Genomic DNA, 25,535 nt, shown 5'->3' with positions numbered 1-25,535 from the left:
TTGTTGAGCTGAACAGGTGCAGTGTATGTACATATCCTTTCTGTCTGCCAAGAACTGGTCTTGTACTTTGACCTATGTTGTGGTTCTGTTCGCCGAGCTGGGAATTTGTGTTGCAGACGGTTCATCCCCTGTCCAGGTGACATCCTCAGTGCTTGGGAGCCTCCTGTGAAGCGCTTCTGTGATGTTTCCTCCGTCATTTATAGTGGTTTGTCTCTGCCACTTCCGGTTGTCAGTTCCAGCTGTCCACTGCAGTGGCTGGTATATTGGGTCCAGGTCGATGTGTTTGTTGATAGAATCTGTGGATGAGTGCCATGCCTCTGAATTCCCTGGCTGTTCTCTGTTTGGCTTGTCCTATAATAGTAGTGTTGTCCCAGTCGAACTCATGTTGCTTGTCATCTGCGTGTGTGGCTACTTAGGATAGCTGGTCGTGTCGTTTCGTGGCTAGTTGGTGTTCATGGATGCGGATCGTTAGCTGTCTTCCTGTTTGTCCTGTATAGTGTTTTGTGCAGTCCTTGCATGGGATTTTGTACACTACGTTGGTTTTGCTCATGCTGGGTATCGGGCCCTTTGTCCTGGTGAGTTGTTGTCTGAGAGTGGCTGTTGGTTTGTGTGCTGTTGTGAGTCCTAGTGGTCGCAGTAGTCTGGCTGTCAGTTCAGAAATGCTCTTGATGTATGGTAACGTGGCTAGTCCTTTGGGTTGTGGCATGTCCTCATTCCGTTGTCTTTCCCTTTAGCATCTGTTGATGAAATTGCGGGGGTATCCATTTTTGGCGAATACATTGTAGAGGTGTCTAGGAATGGGAGTTGGTTGTCCTTTTCTTCCTCTCTAGTGAATCTGATTCCTCTGAGTGTGGCGTTGAACTCCCATTCCTAGATGTGATGGTACAGAGAACACCGAACGGAGAATTCACCACAAAAGTATACAGGAAAGCCACACACACAGACCAAGTCCTGAACTACGAAAGCAACCACCCCAACACACACAAAAGAAGTTGCATCAAGACACTGTTCAAAAGGGCCACAAGCACTGAGGATGTCACCTAGACAGGGGATGAAACGCCTGCAACACAAATTCCCAGCTCGGCAAACAGAACCACAACAACGAGCACCTGAGCTACAAATCTTCTCACAAACTTTGACCTATATAGCTACCAGTACACCATACTAAGTCCAACTGACAATCCTAATTTAGTCATCAGTGTAATTCTTCACACATATAATTATCCTGCAGTTGTCCAACTGCAGAAATGCATTTAATGTTGGGCGCTGTTGCAAGGTTTGCAAACACAAACTGTAGTCAGTACCGTCGAGCCTGCTCCTTCATTTGATAAGGTCATGGCTGATTTTTTCATGGACTCAGCTCCACTTCGCCAGCCACTCAAAATAACCCTTAATTCCTTTACCTTAAAAATATTCAACAAGGTAGCCTCAACTGCTTTACTGGGCAAACAGTTCCACAAATTCACAACCCTTTGGGTGAAGAAGTTCCTCCTCAACACAGTCCTAAATCTGCTCCCCCTTATTTTGAGGCGATGTCACAGCGTTCTAGTTTCACCCACCGGTGGAAACAATCTCCCTGCTTCTTTGTTATCTATTCCCTTCATAATTTTATATGTTTCTATAAGACTCCCTCCTCATTCTTCTAAATTCCAATGAGTATAATCCCAGTCTTCTCAATCTCCCTTCATAAACTAATCCTTTACACTCCAGAATCAACTTAGTGAACCTCCTCTGCACGCCCTCTTGTGCCAGTACATCCTTTCTCAAGTAAGGAAACCAAAACTATACACAATACTCAAGGAAGATATATATATAGCATCCTGAGGATTAATCAATATTTTAATTGTTATCTCTTTACATTTGTACTCAGTGGTCTCATACATAAATCTCAAAATGTTCTTTTGGTCTTTAGGGCTTTCCGTTCACAGCCTATTGTATCTATTGTTTAATTGCTTATTTCCATTACTAGTTTCCCACCAAAATGTATCATCTTATAATTATCCAGATTAAATTCTACCCACCATCAATCTGCCATTTTACTAACTTATCCTTGTCTTCCTAAAATCTTTCATTATCTTCCCCATTATTTGTTAAACATGTTACTTGTTCTGTAACCACCCCCACCACCATCCTGTTGCCCATTTACCTTGACTGTTTCCTGCTCCTCCTGACCGGGTGTTGGTAATCTGATGGGGCTGATACTTCCTGTGGTCACATTCTTCAGTTTCTCAAGCCCGCTGCTTAAAGTGCTGCCAATCCCTGACAGACCAGATTTCTTCTCTGTAATCTGCACTGTATTGCTGATTGGCTTCACGGGATGAGGACTGGTAGGGAAAAAAAAGAAAAGTAACTCAGGTGATATACTACTACAAAACAGGTTGAAAAACCCTCTTTATTTAAAACAAAAATTGATCACCTCAGAACAGTTGCTAGGTTACAGATCCTTATAATACCTTATTGTGACTCTGCAGGAAATGTCTGCAGACATCTCATAGCCCCCATTTTTTGAGAGGCCAAAGATATTTTGGTAATGTATTAAAAAAACCTTTTTTTGCTTTCTTTTCTACATACCCTGATTTGAAATAATTAGGGATTTGATTGTTAGATCACATTAGAGTGTTGTGTATAGCTCTGGCCACCACAACGCTTCTCTTCTCCAAAGAAATTTTATTTGAGATGGCAGACACATGCTTTCCAAGGATGCTTACCAGGAAGATTGAATAGGCTGGATTGTTTTCTTAGGAGAAGAGGAGGCTGGGGAAATTCAGTTAAAGTGCATAAAAATATGAGGAATCTGCACATAAAGGGTAAAGTTTCAATAATCCTACCTGACAATAGGTGTGCTCTCTCATTAGATAGAGAGAGTTAGACGACTGGTGGTGGTTGAACCTGGCTCCAACCATGCTCTCAGGCAATGCATTTCAGATTATAACCATCCAGTGAGATTATACCTTCTTTCACCAATTACCTTTAACCCTTTTTCCTCTTGCTCTCAATCCAGTCTTTCGCTGAAACCAGTTTCTCTTGATATTATCTGTCCAGCCCCCTCATGATTTTGAGTAAATCTCCTGTCAACCTTATCTCTTCCAAAGAAAACAATCCCAGTTTCTCTCATCTATCCACAAACTGAAGTTAGTCATCCCTGGAATGTTGTAACTCTTTTCTACATTGTAATGCTTCACTCTAATCTTCCCTGGACACGTATCCCAGTTGAGGCCAAATGAGCAATGTGTTCACCCAGTACGTTATGGAGGTCTGGAACTCTTGCCTGAAATGATGGGGGCAACAGAAAGCCTCATTGCAATTAAAAAGACTCTTGGATTTGGACTTAGTGCTGCAAGCTACTGGGCTACGCATCAAGAGCTGGAAGGTAGGAAAAGACCTGATATTTTGTTTTTAGTCAGTATGACAACAATGGGCCAAATGGCCTTCTGTGCTGTAAACTGCTGTCTGATTAGTTAGCTAAGGAGAAGTCATTTGTTCTCATGATGAAATCAAGTGTTCCATATATAATCTAAAATTAGATCTGAGCTGTTCAGAGGTGATGCCAGACAGTATTTCTTCACTAATAAGATAATGGAAATCTGTTGATGCTGGAGCTCAAAGGAAACTTTCATAATGGAGTTTAATAATATCCTTAGCCCAAGTAAATGTTAAGGTATGTATATTCAGGGTGATTGATTGGAGTCAAGGTATAAATCAGACAGAATTTAAACAAATGGAGGAACAGGTTCTGGCGGCAAAATGGCCCATTTCTCATGTTCCTCATTTAGTTCCAACCACACAGCACATTCCATCTGTAGGAGTGTGTCACAAGGTACAGTAACTGTCGGTGAGTTACTTGATTGTAGAGGAATCATTCCAAACAAATACAATCCTGAGTTGCAGACACATGTTTCAGCAGAAGTCATTGAATAGGGAAAAGGGGCAGCCTGATTTGTCCCTTCTCTATTTCACAAACACAAAGGCTAAATGCTCATTAGCTAGGATTTTGTAGACAATATTGTGGTTTTGGTGGTGAGGGAAAGAGTGTTAATTCAGTTTAATGTTCCACTACTGAAGGCTTCAATAACTTCACAGCTAAATCAAGCTCTTTGAGCAGGCAGCATAGAGTTATAGCGTTGTATGGCACAGAAACAGACCTTTCGGTCTAACTAGTCCATGCTGACCAGATATCCTAAATTAATCTCGTCTCATTTGCTAGCACTTGGTTCATATCCCTCTAAGCCCTTCCTATTCAATACCCATTCAGATGCCTTTTAAATGTTCTAATTGTACTAGCCTCCACCACTTCCTCTGGCAGCTTATTCCATACACACGCCACCCTCTGCATGAAAAAGTTGCCCCTTAGGTGCCTTTTAAATCTTTCCCCTCTCAGCCTAAACCTATGCCCTCTAGTTCTGGACTCCCCCACCAGGGAAAAGACCTTGTCTATTTATCCTATCCATGCCCCTCATGATTTTATAAACCTGTATAAGGTCACCCTACGGCCTCTGGCACTCCAGAAAAAAAACAGCCCCAGCCTGTTCAGCCTCTCCCTATATCTCCAACCCTGGCAACACCCTTGTAAATCTTTTCTGAACCCTTTCAAGTTTCACAACATCCTTCCTATGAGAGGGTGACCAGCATTGCACACAACATTCCAAAAGAACTCCTTTAGCAGCACAGACTAACTTTTCCCACTGCAGTTTCTCTTCACCTTTTTCTCCTCAGGTCCTAGGCTACATCAGAAAATGAAGTGCACCTCATTCATAGTGGATGCCAAGATGGTAGCTGGAGCACGTCCGCTCTTTCCATGTCTGTATTTTTGCTTTCTCTTTTTTTTCCCTCTTGGTGTTTCTTTTCTTCACTCCCAGTTTCAAAGTGGACCCTGCGATGCATTCTCTTGGCCTGGCCTCACGGCAGCCCATGGTGGTTTCTCAGCCTGGTGTGGCGGTGTCTCAGTGCGTGAGTGGGTCCTGCCTGGGCATGTTCCAGTGGGAACAGGAGGAGTTTGGGGAGGTGGTGGCATTGGCATCACAGCCCAAATGTGGGAAGAATGAGTGATGAGGAGGTCCCCTGGTATCTGTGGCTGCGGCTGCGGCATCGTGAACCGGCAACTGAGATCTCCCAGAGAGCAAGCTAAGCAGTGGACTCAAAGATTTCTGAATTTTTCACTTAATTTTTTTTGGTTTAAATTCAGAAGGGCTTTAAATGTTAACTATTCTTTATTTTTCTATTTATTCTATGAAGGTCATGCTTAACTTTTTTTAAAACCGCTTTTTTTAAACCACTTTATACCCAGGTACCTTTGTACCATATGGTGACATTGGACACTTTTCACTGTACTCCTGTACTTGCACACACGTGAGAATAAAATCTAAATCCAGAAAAAAAAAATCATTGAACAAGTAATGCCACTCAGATTGGTCACAAGTATGATGTATGAGACAGACCAGTCATTGGTCCTGGTTGGAGGAGAGTTGTCTTCTGACATTGAATAAATGGCATCGTTGAAGTCAAATAGATGGTGGCTATCGACTTTGATTACAATTTCTTTCCAGACATAGAAATAACACATTTAGGAGTCAGCAGAACTGTCCTTTGTGTCTTCAAAGCAGGAGATTAAAGATCAAATTGAAACCAAAATTGTCCTTCTCACACCCCAGCACTCAAGCTGTCAAACCACAAACCTCAATGCCTAATTATACCGTCCTCTTTCAACGCAATACTGTACCAATTCAACTGTCTGTTCATTAGGTTTTGAGGTGTAATATAGTGTAAAGTACAACACCGTAATCCCAATGTACTGCAAAGCTACAGGGCAGACGCTCATCCACTTTGCATTTTAGAGGTGGGGTCAGTATTGTTGATAACTAAAATAAACAGTTGCTTCAGTTTCATTTCAAGACAAACATAAACATTATGTTGTCAGTTCAAATCCTTTTTGGCACCCCAGTACATAATCCAGGCTGGCATCTGAATGCAATACTGAGACAATTCTGCAATGCCAAATTTCAATAAGGTATTAAACACACATTCCCCCTTCTACCCACTAGCAGAATCACAGATTCGTTACTGTGCGCTAAGAGGTCATTCTGCCCATCAGTCTGCACCAGCCCTCTGAAAAGCATTCGACCCAGACTCAGCCCCCAACTCTATCCCCGTAATCCCGCACTTACCTTGGCTAACCCATTTAGTGTACATCCCTAGACACTACGGGCAATTTAGCATGGCCATTCCACCTAAGCTGCACCATCTTTGGACTGTGGGGAGAAACCAGACCACCTGGAGGAAGCCCATGCAGACATGGGGAGAAGGTGCATGGTCTGGTAGGATTATGGCAACTTTATCACACAAGGATGTGTCATCACACCAACACTTTTCTCCACTATCCTCACTCCAACACTCCAGCCACCTCCATGAAGTTTCTCACCAGAGTGGAGTTTCAGTACAAACAACTGGGAAATGGCTGAAATTTTCAAAAAAATAATTCATGGGATTTTAAAAAAAAATCATTCATGGGATGAGAGATTTGGTTAGGCCAGGATTTATTGCCCATCCTTGCCCAGAAGTCAGTTAAGTGTCAACCACATTGCTGTGGGGCTGGAGTCACATGTAGGCCAGACCAGGTAGGGATGGCAATTTTCTTCCTTCAAGAACATTAATAAACCAGATGGGTTTATCCAATATTCGACAACAGATTCCTGGTCATGATTAGGCTCTCAATTCCGGACTTTTGTTGAATTCAAATTCCACCATCTGCCATGGCAGGATTTGAACCCACATCCTCAGAACCTTACCTCGGTTTCTGGATTAACAGTCCAGCAATAATACCACCGGGCCATTGCCTCCCATGTGGAGGTTACTGACTGGCCAGCATTTATTGACCATTCCTAATTGCCAAGAGAGCAGTTAAATGTCAACCACATCGCTGTGGTTCTGGAGTACTTGTAGACCAGACCAGGTAAGGACAGTAGTTGCCTAAAGGACATTAGTGAACCAGATGGGTTTTTCTGACAATCAACAATCATTTCATGATCATTAGATACTTAATTCCAGATTTTTATTGAATTCAAATTCAACGATCTGCCATACCTGGATTTGAAATAAAGTCTCCAGAACATTACCTGAGTCTCTGGATTCATTATCTAGCAATAATACTAATTGTTATCACATGTCCCATGGTCCTGGGCAACACCGAGCAAGTTATTGCTGAGCAAGTGCTGCTTGATAGCACTGTTGATGACATCTTCCATCACTTAACAGTAGAGTGTTGTATTGGTAATTGGCTGGGTTGGATTTGTCCTTCTACTTTCATTCAACATACCTGGGCAATTTTCCACACTAGTCAGGTGGATGCCAATGTCACATGGAAAAAGAGCTGCATTCCAAAGGTGAGGTGAGAGCAATCACCTCACACATCAAGGCTGCCCATAACTGTGTGGTATCAAGGAGTGCCAGCAAAACTGGAATCATTGAGAATTGACAGAAAACTCTATCCTGGCTACAGCCATACAGGAAGACTGCCAAGGGTCCAGGACATCTGTGCAGGAGTTCTTCAGGTTAGATTACAGCTTTCTAACCGACCTGAACAGAGACATTGCCACCTTTGGAGAAGGTGGGACTTAAATCCAGGTCTTCTGGGTCAGAGATAGGGAAACTACCACTGCAATACAACAGCCCCAGTTCCCCTGAGCAACATCCCAGGCCCATCCATCCTTGGCCACTCCACCATGACCCTCTACCACAAGGTCAGAAGTGGGGATGTTTGCTGAGAACTGCACATTTCTCAGCACCATTCCTCAAATGCTAAAGTAGTACATGCCCAAACTCAGCAAGGCCTTGCTCAAAATTTCCTTTTCAAGCTGCACTATTAAGATGTAGATAGCACATTTGCATGTGCTCAAACTCAGCAACTAAAAGATTAACCAAATAAGCTTTTTCTGACATTCGGCAATTCCAGAATTTTACTGAATTCAAATTCCACCATTTGCTGTGGCAGGATTTGAACCTGGGTCCCCAGAACATTACCTGGGTTTCTGGATTAAAAGTTCAGCGATATTACTACTATGTCATTGCCTCCTCTAAATGTCAGGATAAGAGATTGCACATTTAAGACAGCAACAAGGAAGAATCGCTTTTCTCAGATGTTAATGAACCTGTGAAATTCTTTACCACAGAGGGCTATCAAAACTGAGTTATCAAGTATATTCAGGGCTGAGATTGGTTTTTAAATCAATATAGAGTCGGGGGTATGGGAGAAAAGTGGGAAAGTGCAGTTGAAGATTATCAGAGTGGCGCAGCAGACTTGGTCATCTGAATGTCTTACATCTGCTCATATGACAGTAATGTTACCAGTTGTTCTGTTTGTACCACAGAAATGGGCAATGTACAGCAGACACCTCAAATCCCTTGAGAAATATCACCAGTAATGTCTTTGCAAAAGTCTGCTGGCAGATTAGCATCTCCAATATCAGTGTCCTCTCTCAGGCCAACATGGAAGCCCTGGTTATGGTCAAGCAGCTGTTTTGGGGCATAGCCATATCAATCACATGTCTGGCACAAGGTCCCCAAAATAAGCGCTCTCTACTCCAAGCTTCATCAAGTCAAGTTGTTAGCAGGATGAATTTGAATCATTTATTGTCACGTGTATTCAATATAAAATACAATGAAAAGTGTGTACTGTTGCCATGCATAGGTGCCATTTTCATTAACTTAAAATAATAAAAGAAAAGATCATTTAAACAGAATCCAATTTTTCCTTCTCCACTGCTGCAGTCTCACTCCGGGACTACACCCATGCCATGCTGTCACCAGGGGCTGACGACACACACCATTTGCCATGGCAGAATTTGAACTTGGGTCCCTAGAAAATTCTCTCTGTCTCTGGATCAACGGTTCAGTGAGAGTTCCAGTTCCAGGCTTCGCAGGCTGGCCGACTCTGTAGCCACATGGCTTCTGAAGACACTGCTACCACTCCGGAACCCATCAAAACCGCCTTCCTACCAAAGAGCTCTCTTTATCAGGTTGATTTGAGCATAAATTTTTAACAAACTGAGAAAAGAAGGGGGAGTAAAGGAAAAAGAAGACAAAGAGGACATGCCTGGACATAGGAATCTCTCACCCATGTTTGTCTGAATTTGAGAAGAAGAATCCATAAAAGTGTCAACCATATTAAGCACCTCTGACAGGTTCAGATGGAGGCCCAAGTGCAATCAGTGGAAGGAGCATACTAACCACTGGCTTCAGGAAACAGCCCCTGTGGACTGTTCCATCACCTCAGGACCTGTAACTCTGGAGTGGAGTTTGTCGTTCTCGATCCTGAGGGACTGCAGGGACGTCCGATAAATGCTGGCCTAGCCAGCAACACCCAATCCCATTAATGAATAAGAGCTGAGTACCCTCTGTCTTCTATGGGTCAGACAACTCTGTCTCCAGAGATAGGTGGAGTTGTGGACAGTGAGGAGGGCTATTGTCGGCTGCAGAGGGACTTAGATATGATGCAGAGCTGGGCTGAGGAGTGGCAGATGGAGTGCAACCCTGCCAAGTGTGAGGTTGTCCATTTTGGAAGAACAAATAAGAATGCGGAATACAGGGTTAATGGTAAGGTTCTTAGTCAGGTGGAGGAACAGAGGGATCTTGGGGTCTATGTACATAGATCTTTGAAGGTTGCCACTCAGGTGGATAGAGTTTGTAAGAAGGCCTATGGAGTATTATCGTTCATTAGCAGAGGGATTGAATTCAAGAGTCGTGAAGTGATGTTGCAGCTGTACAGGACTTTGGTTAGGCCACAGTTGGAGTACTGTGTGCAGTTCTGGTCGCCTCACTTTAGGAAAGATGTGGAAGCTTTGGAGAGGGTGCAGAGAAGATTTACCAGGATGTTGCCTGGAATGGAGAGGAAGTCGTACGAGGATAGGTTGAGAGTTCTCGGCCTTTTCTCGTTGGAACGGCGAAGGATGAGGGGTGACTTGATAGAGGTTTATAAGATGATCAGAGGAATAGATAGAGTAGACAGTCAGAAACTTTTTCCCCGGGTACAACAGAGTGTTACAAGGGGACATAAATTTAAGGTGAAGGGTGGAAGGTATAGGGGAGATGTCAGGGGTGGGTTCTTTACCCAGAGAGTGGTGGGGGCATGGAATGCGCTGCCCGTGGGAGTGGTAGAGTCGGAATCATTGGCGACCTTTAAGCGGCATTTGGATAGGTACATGGATGGGTACTTAATCTAGGTTAGAAGTTCGGCACAACATCGTGGGCCGAAGGGCCTGTTCTGTGCTGTATTGTTCTATGTTCTATGTTCTATGTTCAGACAGACAGATTTCCCTGTATCCCATGCCGCCTTACTTTCTGCTTGAGCCTACCATGGGAATTCTTATCAAATGCCTTGCTAAAATCCACGTACACCACATCCACTGCTCTACCTTCAAAGTGTTTTGTCACAGTCTCAAAGAATTCAATAAGATTTGTGAGGCATGATCTGCCCCTCACAAAGCCATACTGACTATGTCTAGTGAAACTATGGTTTTCCAAGAAATCATAAATCCTGTCTCTCAGAAATCTCCAATATTTTGCCCACCACTGACATAAGACTGACTGGTCCATAATTCCCAGGATTATCCCTATTCTGTTTCTTGAACAAGGGAATAACATTTGCCACCCTCCAATCATCTGGCACTACTCCAGTGGACAGTGAGGATGCAAAGATAATTGCCAAAGGTGCAGCAATCTCTTCCCTCACTTCCTGTAGTAACCTCAGGTATATCCCGTCTGGCCCAGGGGATTTATCTACCTTATGTTTTTCAAATCTTTCAGCACATTCTCCTTCTTAACATCAAAATGTTCGAGCATATCAGTCTGTTTCTTGCTGTCCTCAGAAATGTCAAGGTTCCTCTCAGTAGTGAATACTAAAGCAAAGTATTCATTAAGGACCTCCCCTACATTCTCCGACTCCAGGTGCAAGTTCTCTCCGCTATCCCTGATTGACCTACCCTCACTCTGGCCATCCTCTTGTTCCTCATGTAAGCGTAGATGCCTCAGGGTTTTCTTTAATCCTACTCGCTAAAGTTTCTTCATGCTCCCTTCTAGCTCTTCCAAGTCCACTCTTCAGTTTCTTCTGGACTACCTTGTAATCCTCTAAAGCTCTGTCTGATCCTTGCCTCCTCAACCTTAAGCAAGCTTCATCTTTCTCTTTACTAGATGTTCCACATCCCTTGTCACCCAAGGTTCTTTCATCCTACCATCCCTTCCTTGCCTCAGTGGGACAAACCTGTCCAGCACAATCAGCAAGTACTTCCGAAACAACCTCCACATTTCTGTCATGTATCTCCCTGACAATATCTGTTCCCAATAGAGACATAGAAGATAATCAGAGTATTAGATAGGGTAGACAGTGAAAGTCTTTTTTCTAGGATGATGACGTCAGCTTGTACAACGGGGCATAATTACAAGTTGAGGGGTGATAGATTTAAGACAGATGTCAGAGGCAGGTTCTTTACTCAGAGTGGTAAGGGCGTGGAATGCCCTGCCTGTCAATGTAGTTAACTCATACACATTAGGGAGATTTAAACAATCCTTGGATAAGCACATGGATGATGATGGGATAGTGTCGGGGGAAGAGCTGAGAATAGTTCACGGGTCAGCGCAACATTGAGGGCCGAAGGGCCTGTTCTGTGCTGTATTGTTATATGTTCTAACTTATGGTCCACAGTTCCTGCCTAATAGCATTATAATTCCTCCTCCCCCAATTAAATACTTTCCCATATTGTCTGTTCCTACCCCCTTCCATGAGAAAAGGTCAGGGAGTTTTAGTGATCACTATCACCGAAATGCTTTCCTACTGAGAGATCTGACACCTGGCATGGTTTGTTGTCAGGAAACAAAATCAATATGGCCTCCCCTCTAGTCAGCCTACCACCATATTGAGTCAGAAACCCTTCCTGGACACACTTGGCAAAAACTGCTTCATCCAAACTATTTGAACTAAGGAGGTTCCAGTCAATATTAGGGAAGCTAAGGTCACCCATGACAACAACCCTGTTCCTTCTGCACATTTCCAAAATCTGTCTCTTAATCTCTGTTGCTATTGGGGGTCTGTAGGAAACTCCCAATAAAGTGACTGCTCCTTTCCTGTTTCTGACTTCCACCCAGACTGACTCTGTAGACAGACCCTCCTTGACGACCTTCCTTTCTGCAGCTGTGATACTATCCCTGCTTAGCAATGCCACTCCTCCACTTCTTTTACCTCCCCCTCTATTCCTTTCAAAACATCTAAACCCTGGAATATCCAGCAACCATTTCTAACACTGTGATATCCAAGTCTCTATAATGGCCACAACATTAAATTTCCAAGTTATGATCCATGCCCTACGTTTGTTACTCTTATTCCTGACACTTCTTCCATTAAAATAGACACACTTCAACCTATCACACTGATTGCACCTTTGCCCTATTCCATCTCTCAGACTCTCTGCATGCTGTATCTTCCAAATAGCCTCCAACCTCCCAGGCTGAGGACTCTCAAAGACAATGCCAACATTTACTCCGAAGCAACAGCCTCAGTACGAATACAATCATCTTATGATCATGTGAGATGAAGAAAGGATTTGAGCTTTGATCTTCCCTGTTCAACAACAGCCCTGCCTCTCCAAACTGAACTGTACTGGTTCATTTGCTGATCCACGAGGACTGAGTTATCTCAGTCTATTTATCAGCATATGGACCTCAACGATTCTGGGGCAAGAGGAACGAGTGAGGAAAAGAAATAAAATGGCTATGAATTTCTGCTCCTCATTACGGTTCTATTACAAAATGCACATTTGTGGGCTTTTTGTATATTCACTCACAGGATTTGGGTGTCTCTGGTTAGGCCAGCATTTATTGCCCATCCCCAATTGCTGAGAGGGCACTTAATAGTCAACCTCATTGCTGCTGGTCTGAAGTCATATGTAGGCCAGACCAGGTAAGGATGGCAGTTTCCTTCCCTAAAGATTAGTGACCCAGATGGGTTTTCCCAACAATTGACAACGCCTCCTAGCAGAGCGCTTTAGGGAACATCTCCGAGATACCCGCACCAACCAACCAAACCGCCCCGTGGCCCAACATTTCAACTCCCCCTCCCACTCTGCCGAGGATATGGAGGTCCTGGGCCTCCTTCACCGCCGCTCCCTCACCACCAGACGCCTGGAGGAAGAACGCCTCATCTTCCGCCTTGGAACACTTCAACCCTAGGGCATCAATGTGGACTTCAACAGCTTTCTCATTTCCCCTTCCCCCACCTCATCCTAGTTTCTAACCTCCAGCAACACTGTCCCCTTGACTTGTCCGGACTTGTCCGACCTGCCCAGCTCCTTTTCCACCTATCCACTCCTCCCTGACCTATCACCTTCATCTCCTCCCCCACTGACCTATTGTACTCTATGCTACTCTATCCCCACCCCAACCTCCTCTAGCTTATATCTCCATGCTTCAGGCTCTCTGCCTTTATTCCTGATGAAGCGCTTTTGCCCGAAACGTTGATTTTGCCTGTCCTCGGATGCTGCCTGAATTGCTGTGCTCTTCCAGCACCACTGATCCAGAGAATGATTTCATGGTCATCATCAGATCCTTAATTCCAGATATTCTACATATAGAATATCTGGAATTAAGATATTCTGTCTCCAGAACATTAGCTGACTTTCTGGATTAATAGTCTAACAATAATATCACGAGGCCACTCCCTCTCCAGTTGGACTATAATGTGCTGTTTGCCCTCAAGGCTTAAAATTGATGGCAGAGTTCAAATTTGAAGAATGGTGAAGAGCCGAAGGCCAGCGACTTGCCATCGAATCATACAGAGCATCTAGATTGGTACAACACAGGTGGCAGTCATTCGGCTCATGTGCCTACAGAGTTCATTGAACGAGATCTCCAGTTATTCTGGGTTTGGGGTCAAAATTGGGAGGAATGTTGGACAATTTTGACAATTTCCTGATCAGAAAATACTCAAATGTACGGAAATTATTCAAAGGAAAAACATTGCGAACATAAACATTCTTAGAAAACTTAATTACTCTTTCCGCCATGCTCACCTGATTCTCTGCTGAGGTGAAGGCATCTCAGCTGGCTGTGTCTCCCGGGGCAAAACCGTAAGCGGCGTCACCTTCGAACCACTGGACTGCAGCGAGTGATGGGGGGTGACCGCTGGCTGTGTGGTCTCTGACGGGGGAATAACATTCGAAGGGAAGAAGATGGGAGAGGGGAGATTGGGTACTCTAGAGTTAGTTACAGCCACAGGATAAGGGGTAGAGAAGGCCAAAGGCTTGTTACTTGGTGGAGGATGGGCCAGCGGTGCCCTAGTAAAATTAGTGACTGGAAGGGCATGCGGTGCAGCCTTTAAATGAAGTTCTTTAAAGCTCAGTCCTCCCTCAAAGGAGGAGTCACAGGCAGCAGAGTAGCTATGGGGTGCGGATAAAGAGCGATCCTCAGTCACTGGCCTACCGTTGCTGATAGACTGGAGGTCAACATTCTGGGCAGAAGGCTCGCTTTTATAGGCCATACCATTGGCTTTTTCTGAAATCTGCCCCCAGTCAGATCGTACAGTCAAAGATGGACAAAGATCAGGCGGAGAATGCTCAGCCAAGTTGGCTTCTTCTCCTCTGGTTTGCTGTTCCATTTCTGCTCCAAGTGTCACAGGCACGCAGGATGGGGAAGGCCTGACCCCAACACTCTGACACACAATCTTGCTGGTTTGGCCATTCTGAGTTTCCACTTCCATGTTCCCAATTAGTGTCTGCTCAGGATTTATCAGTGTGGAAGCCCCCCTACTCTTTCCAGCTGCTTCACTCATTTCAGACTTCAGCTCTCCAGAGAACTCAATATCACTCCCCAATGACATTGTGCACTCAGACAAGATAGGACTGGATTTGTGCGGCAGTTCCTCAACGGCTGATATGAACTCCAGCTCTGACTGGTCAGTCTGATCAGGCAAGAACAAGCTGGCCTCCTCTTTCAGAAATGCATTGCAGCTTTTCTGGATTGGTGGTGGTTTCTCCTCTGCCGGTGAGATGGCCTCTAGTGAGTTCACTGCAGCAGTTGTTTTCAACAAACTGGGTTGTAATTTAACAGGTTGCTTAGCCTGGTGGACTTCAATTAGCCCCAAAGAAAGAGGTTGGTGGAAATCATCCAATTTGTTTGAATTTCCATCATCAATCAATGTGTTTATTCCCTCCACTGAGAGCGCAGAAAGACAGGTCTTATAGTGCTCAACCCCTGTCCTCTCATTTGCACTCAACTCAACGGTCCCATAAGAGGCTTCTCCCTTAGTTACCACATCATTTGATGGTCTAATATTATCCACAAGCTCCTTAGCGGCAGACTCTGCAGCAATAAAATCAGTCCGATCAGGATTTACCTCATCAACAGCTGGGCATGAGACCACAAGAGAGGCCTTTTGTTCAAACCTTTGATCTGACTGTCGCTCCGCTAAATTTACAGACTGCGATGAACTTTCTGGAAGGTCAAATGGCATCTCCTTTTCTCTTTTCTGTTCCTTCATCAAGTGGACTGTCTCTTCCAAACCCAGATTGGTGCAAACAAGTGATCTGGGCGGTTTGGGAGGTGGAGGCCCAATCTGTATAAACTCAATGTCCGATTGGACGAGGAATTCAGACCTCTCTTTTTCAGCTTCAATGGTCGCTGGGCTCCCGTCTGCATCCTCACAGGGAATGTCTACATTCTGGAATTTGTGCTCCACTGTGAGAACACATTGACCATATTTAGAGTACTGTTTGTCATCTTTGCCAAAGAAACCTTGGGAACTGAATGGACAAACATTACCTTGAATATTATCCTCACCATCTTGGAATAAAGGCACAATGTTGGCTTTCGTATTTTTGGCTCCTGTTGTCCCATCACTCTCATCTGAAGTGACCTCTGGTGCATATACCGATAATAGAGAATTCCCAACATACTGACAACTCTCCGAGTGTTTGGCAGTATCCCTTGGGTTTCTGTCACTTTCCTTCAGTGCTGACAGTTTCTCCACATTATGATTGTTTGTGATCTTTTCTTGGTGTATGACAGAAGACTCACATACAGTGTTTGGTTCAAGCTCAGTTTTCAGTTCTGGTACAAAAGCATGTCTTTCTTTGTTAAGGGCAGCATTTTGAATCATTGGAGATGAGCTACCACCTTCCACCTTGGATGGCAACTCAATGGATGGCGAAAGGGTAGTGTCCTGTAGTGAGCAAGTTCTAATATCTAAGGGTTTTGCATTGTCTGTAGTGGTTCCTTTCAGCATTATATTGGAAGATGCATCATTCTTGGGTTTTGAGTTGGCCTGCTGTCCAGAGATGTTCTTCGAAGTGCTGCCACTTGAATTATTGACATGGATTGATGTGGTATTTGGAGTTGGAACCGAAGGATTCATATCTACAGTCTTGTGATCCACTGCTGGAACGAACATGGAGGAACATTCCGCTTCTCCCTGATACACCGTTTTCATTTGTTTGGTTTTGAAAGGGGCAGTGACTTTCAAATCTGCCGTTGACAGGACGCTTGTTTGGGCTAACGGTGCATGCATTACTTCACCTTTAACCTCAGCATCAGGTGGCAGTACAGGGAAGACAGCTGACCACACGGCTGAATCTAGGTTGACCAATGGATCCGAAGTCTCTAGCCTTTGGAAGGAGCTTGTAATTTCTCTGGCCATTGTAGAAGCTGGGGCAGGAAGTGGGCTGGCAGCAACCTCTTCGTTGGCAATAGATTTTGCCAAGTCAAACAAATCGCTTTCATTGGAATCGGCTGTATTTGAGGAGGGAACTGACACATCAGGTACACCTTGAGACCCAAAGTTTAAACTAGAGAAACAGGAAGTGAATGGAGGAGACTTTAATATCTGATCAGCTAAGAGATCCTCAAAGAAAGGGTTACTCTGTAGGGCATTGAAAAAAGGATTGGTAGTTGGCTTTGAGGATGACCCAGGGGCTTCCTCAGCAGTTGTGAAAAGGTTAGTGTTAGTTGCGCAATCTGGTGAGCCAGGATTGGTCGAAGTATGAAGAGAATGACGAAGAAGAGACGGAGGAGGAACTGGAAGAGGAGGATGTAATGGTAAGCAAGGAAAGAACGAGGGAGCATTTGAATTGGTTTCTACCATAGGAGACACTTCCAGGCTGTAGAGGGAAGACAGAATGTTCCTCCTGGTTAGTGCTACGTCAGGGCTAAACATAGTAATCTTATATTTTAACCTGTCTTTCTGGACAGTCACAATGTCTGATCTTATTCAAGTAATTTTTGTTCAACTTTGTGCTAGTATTCTAGAATATCTGTCTCATTACAATGCTTACTTCATTGTAGTTTCTGGGACATATCCATATGCTATAATAGGGCCATAAAGGATACAAAATGGTTATAAATTGTGTGTTGTAATACATGGTCTGCACTGTACATTATTCCAGGGAATAGAACGAGATGACCATAATATTAATAATAACTCAGTTTTTGCCTGCCTGGACTTTCTTGATTGTTGATCAATGGAACAGAACTCATATTTCTGAGAAGAGGGAGATGTTGTTAAATAAGGGCATTGCCAAGGGTAAATGGGACAATTGATTTTAGGCTACAATCACATCAGCTTTGATCTTATTAAATGGTGGTGAAGGTTTGAGCAGATCTGCTCCTAATTTATATGAAACATTTCATCCTACACTTCTTGTTTCCCCTCTGGTTCTTCTATCTGTTTGCTGTGGTTATTGACCCTCCTGCCAATTAAAACCTCTGTCTGATGTCCCCTCCATCCTTCGTCTGGTCTGATCAAAGGAGATACACCCTTCATTTCCTTAAAAGAAAATCTATCTTCTTCCTCTTCTACACTTTCACTGATGGAGACTTGAAAATTTCTGATTCAGTTATCCTTTCCAGCAGTGAGTAGCAGACTCACTCCACGCTCTAGTTGAAAACAAAATTCTCAACTCCACCCTTAGCTTTCTAACCTTTACCTTAAATTGGTGCTCCCTAGTTATTAACTCTTATAGTAATGAAAAAAAAGGCCATCCTAAGCACCCAGCCACGCCCCTCTATCAGACCTTCTCTCAGCCTCTCAATTCATTCATGGAATGTAGGCAATACTGCTCGGGCCAGCATTTGATGCCCTGAGAAAGTGATGGTAATTTACCTTCTTGAACTGCTGCAGTCTACTTTATGTATAGACATCCACAATCTTTTAGGAAAGGAGTTCCAGGATTTTGACCCAAAACTGAACGAACAACAATATATTTCCAAGTCAAACTGTTAAGTGATGTTCTCATGTTTCCATCTTTCTGCATGGTCATGGTTGTGGGTTTTGAAGGTGCTGTCAAAAAGACCCTTGGTGAATTCTGCAGTGCATCTTGTAGTATCTTGAGTAGGTAGTATGGGGAAGTGAAATTCCCTGTATGTAGCATTAATAAAATAGACAGCTTTGTCCTGGATGGTATCAACAAGCTTCTTCAGTGCTGTTGGAGCTGCACTCATCCAGGCAAATGGGGAGCATTCCAACTCACTCCTGACTTGTACCTTGTACGTGGTGGACAGGTTTTGGGGAGTTAGGTGGTGAGTTATTCACTGTAGGATTCCTATCCTCTGACCTGCTCTTGTAACCACTGTTTATTAATGGATAGTTCAGTTCAGTTTCTGGTCAATGAAAATCCGCTGGATTTCAATAGTAGGGATTCAGTGCTAGGAACAGTACTGAATGTCAAGGGCAATGGTTAGATTGTCTCTTGCTGGAGATCATCATTGCCTGGCCCTTGTATTGTGCAAATGTTACTTGCTACTTTTCAGCCCAATCATGGAACTTGAACATTGTTCAGCAACGATTGCATGTTGATGATACAGAAAAGGCTCTTTAATGAAGCAGATGAAGACTGCTGGGCCTTGGACACTACCTTAGCAACTGGGGCTCTTGTGATGCAGCAGTAGTGTCTGTGTCTTTGAGCCAGAAGGCCTGTCAAACATCTCTGAACAAGCTGGTAAGAAAATATCTACCTTGAGGAACTCCCTAGAAATGTCCTGTGGCAGAAATAACTGACCTCCAACAACCACAATTATCTTTTTTGTGCCAGGTATAACTCCATGCAGCAAGAGATTTCCTCTGATTCCTCTAATTTTGCCAGGGCTCCATGATACCACATCTGTTCGAATGTACCCTTTATGTAAGGGAAGCACTCTCACCTCACCTCTGGAGTTCAGCTCTTTTGTGCATGTTTGAACCAAGGCTGTAATGAGGTCAGGAGCTGAGTGGCCCTGGTGGAACCCAACCGGGGCATCACTGCCCAGGTTATTCCTGAGAAGGTACTGCTTGATAGCACTGTTGATGACACCTTCAATCACTTTACTGATGATCAAGAGTCGACTAATTGGGGGGGGTGGTTAGCTAGGTTGGATTTATCCTGCTTTTTATGTGTAATACATACCTGGGCAATTTTCCATATTGTCAGGTAGATGCCAATGTGTTTAGCTTTACTGCAACAGTTTGGCTAGGGGTGCATCAAGCTCTGGATCAAAATCTTCCGTCCTACAATTAGATTAGATTCCATACAGTGTGGAAACAGGCCCTTCGGCCCAACAAGTCCACACCGACCCTCTGAAGAGTAACCCACCCAGACCCATTTCCCTCTGACTAATGCACCTAACACTGTGGGCAATTTAGCATGGCCAATTCACCTGTCTGGCAAATCTTTGGACTGTGGGAGGAAACCGGAGTACCTGGAGGAAACTCACGCAGATATGGGGAGAATGTGCAAACTCCACACAGGCAGTCACCCAAGGCTGGAATTGAACCTGGGACCCTGGGTGCTGTGAGGCAGAGTGCTAACCACTGAGCCACCGTGCCACCCTATTGCTGGATATTGTCAGGGCCCAAAGCCTTTGCATTTGCTTGATATCCTACAGAGTGAATTGAATTGATTGAAGACTGGGATCTGTGTTGCTGGGTACCTCTAGAAGAGGCTGAAATGGGCTATCCACTCAGCACTTCTGGCCGAAAATTGTTAGGAATAGTCTGGCCTCATGTTTTGCACTGAATATATTGACTCACCCATTTTTAAGGATGAGAATTTTGTGGTTCCTTCTCCTCCTCCAGTGAGTTGTTTAACTGTCTACCACCATACACGATTGGATGTGATAGGACTGCAGAGCTTAGATCTGATCCGTTGCTTGTGAAATCACTTGGCTGTGTTTATTCCTTGCTACTTATGCTGTTTGGCACGCAAGCAGTCCTGTGTTGTAGCTTTGACACTAGCATTTTACAGTGAAAGACTTGGGTATATCAGTTTTTCAGTGAGTAATACAGAGTATTTCAGAGTGTTACGTGGTGGTGTGAGATAGTTCAGTGTCACAGTGCAGAGTGTGGGGCACCAGTATCGCTCCACATTTAAATCCTCCAAACTTCAAATCAATGTGGATGCTAGATCACAAAGTATTTGGAAGGGAGATAGATGTTTGAAATTTTGAGGAACTGAGTGCTTTGTAGAACTACACAAAAGAAGAGTTGACGCCTGGGGCAGATCAACATGGTGTTACAGGATGGCAGGGCAGGCTGGAGACACCACATTTCCTATTAAAGCTTCTATTTCATATGTTCTTGTTATCACCTGAGGAGGGTGCTAACTCTCACCAAATTCATAAATGATATTCTGACAGACTGTGAGAAATATAAACTTTCCTTTCTCAATCTTCTTGACCTGTCTGCAGCCTTTGACATGGTGATAACACCATTCTTCTCTAACCCTTTCCACTGTAATCCACCCAGCTGGGACTGCTCTCAATCTTATATCATTACAACTAAAAATCATTCGCAATGGTTTCTCTATCTGCGCCTACACTGTTAACTCTGCTGAATCCCCAAGAATCAATACTTGGCGCTGTGCTACGTCTACAGTTATTTACAACATCTAGCAATGACTTAGAAAATGAATGTATTCAGGTCATATTTGTGGACAACTCAAAAGCAGGTGGGAAGGCAACTGATGAGGATGACACAGTCTGCAAAGGATACAGAAGGTTAATTGAGTGGGCATAGATGGAATAGAATTTGGTAAAATTGTGAGGCAATGAGCTTTGACAGGAAAAATAGAGGAGCTGAGTATTATTTAAAAGAAGAAATACTGCAGAAAGTATGGAACAGAAGAATTTGGGAATCTTCCTGTATAAAAGTTAGCATACAGGTTCAGCAGGTAATAGGGAAGACAAATGGAATGTTTTCAAAGGGAATGGAAAATAAAACAGATAAAATTATACTAGGAATTAGTCAGACCATGGCTAGAATGTTGTGGACAGTTTTGGGTCTCTTTTCTAGGGAAAAAAAAAGACTGGCATTGGAGGCAGTCCCAAGATTCAGGTAGGGAGGGACTGACTTGTCAGGAGAAGTTGAGTAGACTGGGCCTGTACTTGGAGTTTAAAACCATAAGACCATAAGAAATAGGAGTGGAAGGAAGGCCATTCGGCCCATCGAGTCCACATCGCCATTTAATCATGGCTGATGGGCATTTCAATGCCACTTACTCACACTCTCCCCATATCCCCTAATTCCCTGCGAAATTAAGAATTTATTAATCTCTGCCATGAAGATATTTAATACCATGATCTCCACTGTGCTCTGTGGCAATGAATTCCACAGGCCCACACTCTCTGGTTGAAGAAATGCTTCCTCATTTCCGTTCTAAATTGACCCCCTCTAAATCTGAGGCTGTGCCCATGGGTCCTAGTATCCCTGTCTGATGGAAACAATTTCCCAGCGTCCACCCTTTCTAAGCCTGGAATTATCTTGTAAGTTTCTATCAGATCTCCCCTCAATCTTCTAAACTCTAATGAATACAATCCAGGATCCTCAGCCGTTGATTGTATATAAGGCCTACATACGTGTGAATCTCGTCTGGATACTCTCCAGTGCCAGTATGTCGTTCCTGAGGTGTGGGGCCCAAAACTGGGGACCCAATATTCTAAATGGGGCCTAACCAGAGCTTTATAAAGTCTCAGTAGCACATCACTGCTTTTACATTCCAACCCTCTTGAGATAAATGAGAACATTACATTTGCTTTCTTAACCACGGACTCAACCTGCAAGTCAACCTTTAGAGAATCCTGTACTAGCATTCTGAGATCCCTTTGTACTTTGGCTTTATGAATTTTCTCACTGTTTAGAAAATAGTCCATGCCTGTGTTCTTTTCTCCAAAGTGCAAGAAAAATGAGAGGTGACATTATTGAAGCCTACAAGATTCACTGCTCAGACTATTGACTATACGAGTTGGGACTTCATATTGAGATTATATAGGATGTTGTTGAGGCCTCTTCTGGAGTTGTGTACACAGTTCTGGTCACCCTGCTATAGGAAGGATGTTCTTAAATTGGAGAGAGTTCAGAAAAGATTTACCAGAATGTTGTCAGGTTGAAGGGTTTGAATTATACGTTACACTGGGATCAAAGGTTAGTGTAGAAAGTTGGGGATGACCTTATAGAGGCTTATAAAATCATGAGGGGCATAGATAAGGTGAATAGCAAAGGTCTTTTTCCAAGGGTCGGGGGGGGGGGTCAAAATAGGGGGCATATTTTTAAGGTGAGACGAGATGATGCAAAAGGGACCTGAGGGGCAACCTTTTCACACAGAGGATGATTCACATGTGGAATGAACTGCCAGAGGAAGTTGTAGATGCAGGTACATTTACAATAGTCAAAAGACATTTGGATAGACACATGAATAGGTTTAGAGGGATATGAGCCAAATGCAGGCAAGTGAGACTAGTTTAGTTTGGGAAACTTGGTCAGTGTGCACAAGTTGGACTGAGGGGTCTGTTTCCATGCTGTATGACTCTAGATGACTTAACAGGATCAAAGCAGAAAGATTGTTTCCTTTTGTGGGAGAGTCTAGGATCAGAAAGCACAATCTCAGAAAAAGGGCTGCTCTTTCAAGACAGAGGTGAGGAAGAATATCTTCTCTCAGAGGAGAGTGAATCTATCGAATTCTTTACTGCAGAGGGCTGTACAGGCTGGGTTATGAAGTTATCTATCTCAGTATATTCAAGGCTGTGTGTGGAATGCTCTGCCCCAGAAGGCAGTGGAGGCCCAGTCTCTGGATTCGTTTAAGAAAGAGTTGGATAGAGCTCTCAAGGATAGTGGAATCAAGGGTTATGGAAATAAGGCAGGAACAGGATGCTGATTGAGGATGATCAGCCATGATCATAATGAATGGTGGTGCAGGCTCGAAGGGCAGAATAGCCTACTCCTGCACCTATTGTCTATTGTCTATCTTCAGTAAGTAAGGGAATCAAGGAATTTAGGGAAAAGGCAGAACATGGAGTTGAGGATTATCAGACCAGGCTGAATGGTTTACAACTGCTCCTGGGTCTTATGGTTTTATTATCTATCCTAGTCCTGCTCTTCAGTTTTCATACGTACACTGATGATACCAATTTGACCTCTCCATCAACTCTCCTGATCCAACCACTTTTCCCAAATTTTATGTAATAAGCAAGGAGTGCCTTCATTTTATATGCTACAGCTATTGTTTTCCTGTCCACACTCCAGACTTAATTCCCTAACAAACAACTCCACCCCTGTCCTACCAGTTCATGACTAACCCAGACTGTTCTCTGTATTATATTTGATCTGGAGATGAGCCTCCCACTTCATATGTATATCATCACTAAAGCTCCTGATTTTAACCTTTCAGCTTGCCCAATTTTGCCTTATCTCAGCTCATTTGCTGCCGAAACACTCATCAAGGCCTTTCCTATCTTTAGTGGAAGGTGTGGCATATTGGTAATGTCACTGGACTAGTGATTCAGAACGCCAGATTCATGTTCTGGGGAAATAGGGTTTGAATCCCACCATGGCAGAAGTGAAAATTCAATTCAATAAAATGTTAGTTAATAAATGACCATGGAATCATTTTGGATGGTTGTAAAAACCTATTTGGTTCATTAAAGTCCTTTAAGGGACAAAATCTTCCATCCTTTCTTGGTCAGGCCTACATGTGACTCCAGACCCACAGCAATACGGTTGATTCAGAACCTCCCTCTGGGCAAAAAGTCATGAGCAATTAATGCTGTCCTGCCCAGTGATGCCTACATTCTATAAACAATTTTAAAAATGTTTACTCTAAGGAAACCCCACCTCAACTTATCATCTATTAAACCTCCCTTCAGCTTCCTCTGTTCAGAAGGAAACAAATCCCATGTTATCCAATCTTTCCTCAGAACAAGAAGTGTCCATTCTCATAAAATTCCTCTGAGCCCTTTTCAGTACAATCACATCCTTCCTGTAATGCAATGAGAAGTGAACAATTTCCTCTAATTGTGGTCTCGTATTTTATACAGTTGCCTGTAACCTCCCTGCTCTTATACTCCATACCTTCCTTAGCCAATTGGTCCAAGTTTCAGAGAACACCTCTGGGACACCCGGAGTTTCAGAGAACACCTCTGGGACACCCGGACCAACCAACCCAACCACCCTGTAGCTCAACATTTCAATTCCCCCTCCCACTCCACCAAGGATATGCAGGTCTTTGGACTCCTCCATCGTCAGACCACAGCGAAACGACTGTTGGAGGAAGAACGCCTCATCTTCCGGCTAGGAACCCTCCAACCACAAGGGATGAACTCGGATTTCACCAGTTTCCTCATTTCCCCTCCCCCCAGCCTGTCTCAGTCAATCCATCAAATTCAGCACCGCCTCCCTAACCTGCAATCTTCTTCCCGATCTCTCCGCCCCCACCCCAATCTGTCCTATCACCCTCACCTTGACCTTTTTCCACCTATCACATTTCCGACGCCCCTCCCCCAAGTCCCTCCTCCCTATCTTTTATCTTAGCCTGCTGGACAAACTTTCCTCATTCCTGAAGAAGGGCTAATGCCCGAAACGTCGATTCTCCTGTTCCCTAGATGCTGCCTGACCTGCTGCGCTTCTCCAGCAACACATTTCCATCTCTGATCTCCAGCATCTGCAGACCTCATTTTCTCAATAAAGGTATCCTGCCTTTCCTTCCAAGCCACCTTATCTACTTGTCCTGCTAACATCTGGCATGCATTCTCTCTAAGGCTCGTCAGTATTTCTCCGTATCTTCCTATTCATTGGGTATTCCCTTAACTCCTTTGCCCTCCCCTTCTCTTTGCCTCACATTTCCTGGATTGAATTCCATTTGCCACTCTTCCTCCCACAGCGAGGGCTGTGGAGTACTCGAGAGAATGTTATAAAATGGAGTGTGTCAGAATGTTCCACTGAGAATTGTTGGGTAATCGGTGTCACAATGAGACATAATCTATCAGAATTATATAGTCGGGAGTTCAAGTGTCAACCCTCATTGTTGCTATTGCATTAGTCAGGTTACTCAAGCGAAATCTTGGGGGGAAATTATGGATAAACAATCAATAACCAATGAAGAAATTTAGAAGGAAATTATGGTTATAAGTACTCTACAGCAGACTGTAAGTGAAGACCATTATCTCACAAAGATCAGCAAATCCTACAGCCAGTGATTTTTCCAGCTTCAGCAGTTGCAACTGCTGTATCAGCGAGGACTCTGCCCTTCAGTTAGATAGCAAGG

General features: G+C 43.8%; 1 protein-coding gene across 3 annotated transcripts in view; it reads right to left on the bottom strand.

Annotated features, from left to right (window-relative positions):
• The window catches only part of LOC122549563 (uncharacterized), a 136,480-nt gene that overhangs the window by 10,618 nt on the left and 100,327 nt on the right, over nucleotides 1-25,535 (bottom strand). For 2 of the 3 annotated variants that reach the window (XM_087991963.1, XM_087991966.1), the window contains exons 4-5: nucleotides 14,049-17,129; nucleotides 2,147-2,324 (exon numbers count right to left, since the gene is read on the bottom strand). In XM_087991963.1, the coding sequence (XP_087848089.1) occupies nucleotides 2,147-2,324; nucleotides 14,049-17,129 (3,259 nt within the window). The remainder of the gene's footprint in view (nucleotides 1-2,146; nucleotides 2,325-14,048; nucleotides 17,130-25,535) is intronic. The other variant, XM_087991968.1, reaches the window with a different exon arrangement.

This window comes from Chiloscyllium plagiosum, unplaced genomic scaffold (genome assembly GCF_037043375.1).
Source record: "Chiloscyllium plagiosum isolate Xiang-an unplaced genomic scaffold, Cpla_swu_hap1 HiC_scaffold_1, whole genome shotgun sequence".
In the NCBI taxonomy this organism is placed as follows: Eukaryota; Metazoa; Chordata; class Chondrichthyes; order Orectolobiformes; family Hemiscylliidae; genus Chiloscyllium; species Chiloscyllium plagiosum.
The sequence above is the reverse complement of the archived record's forward strand: the minus strand, read 5'-3'. Positions and strand labels throughout refer to the sequence as shown.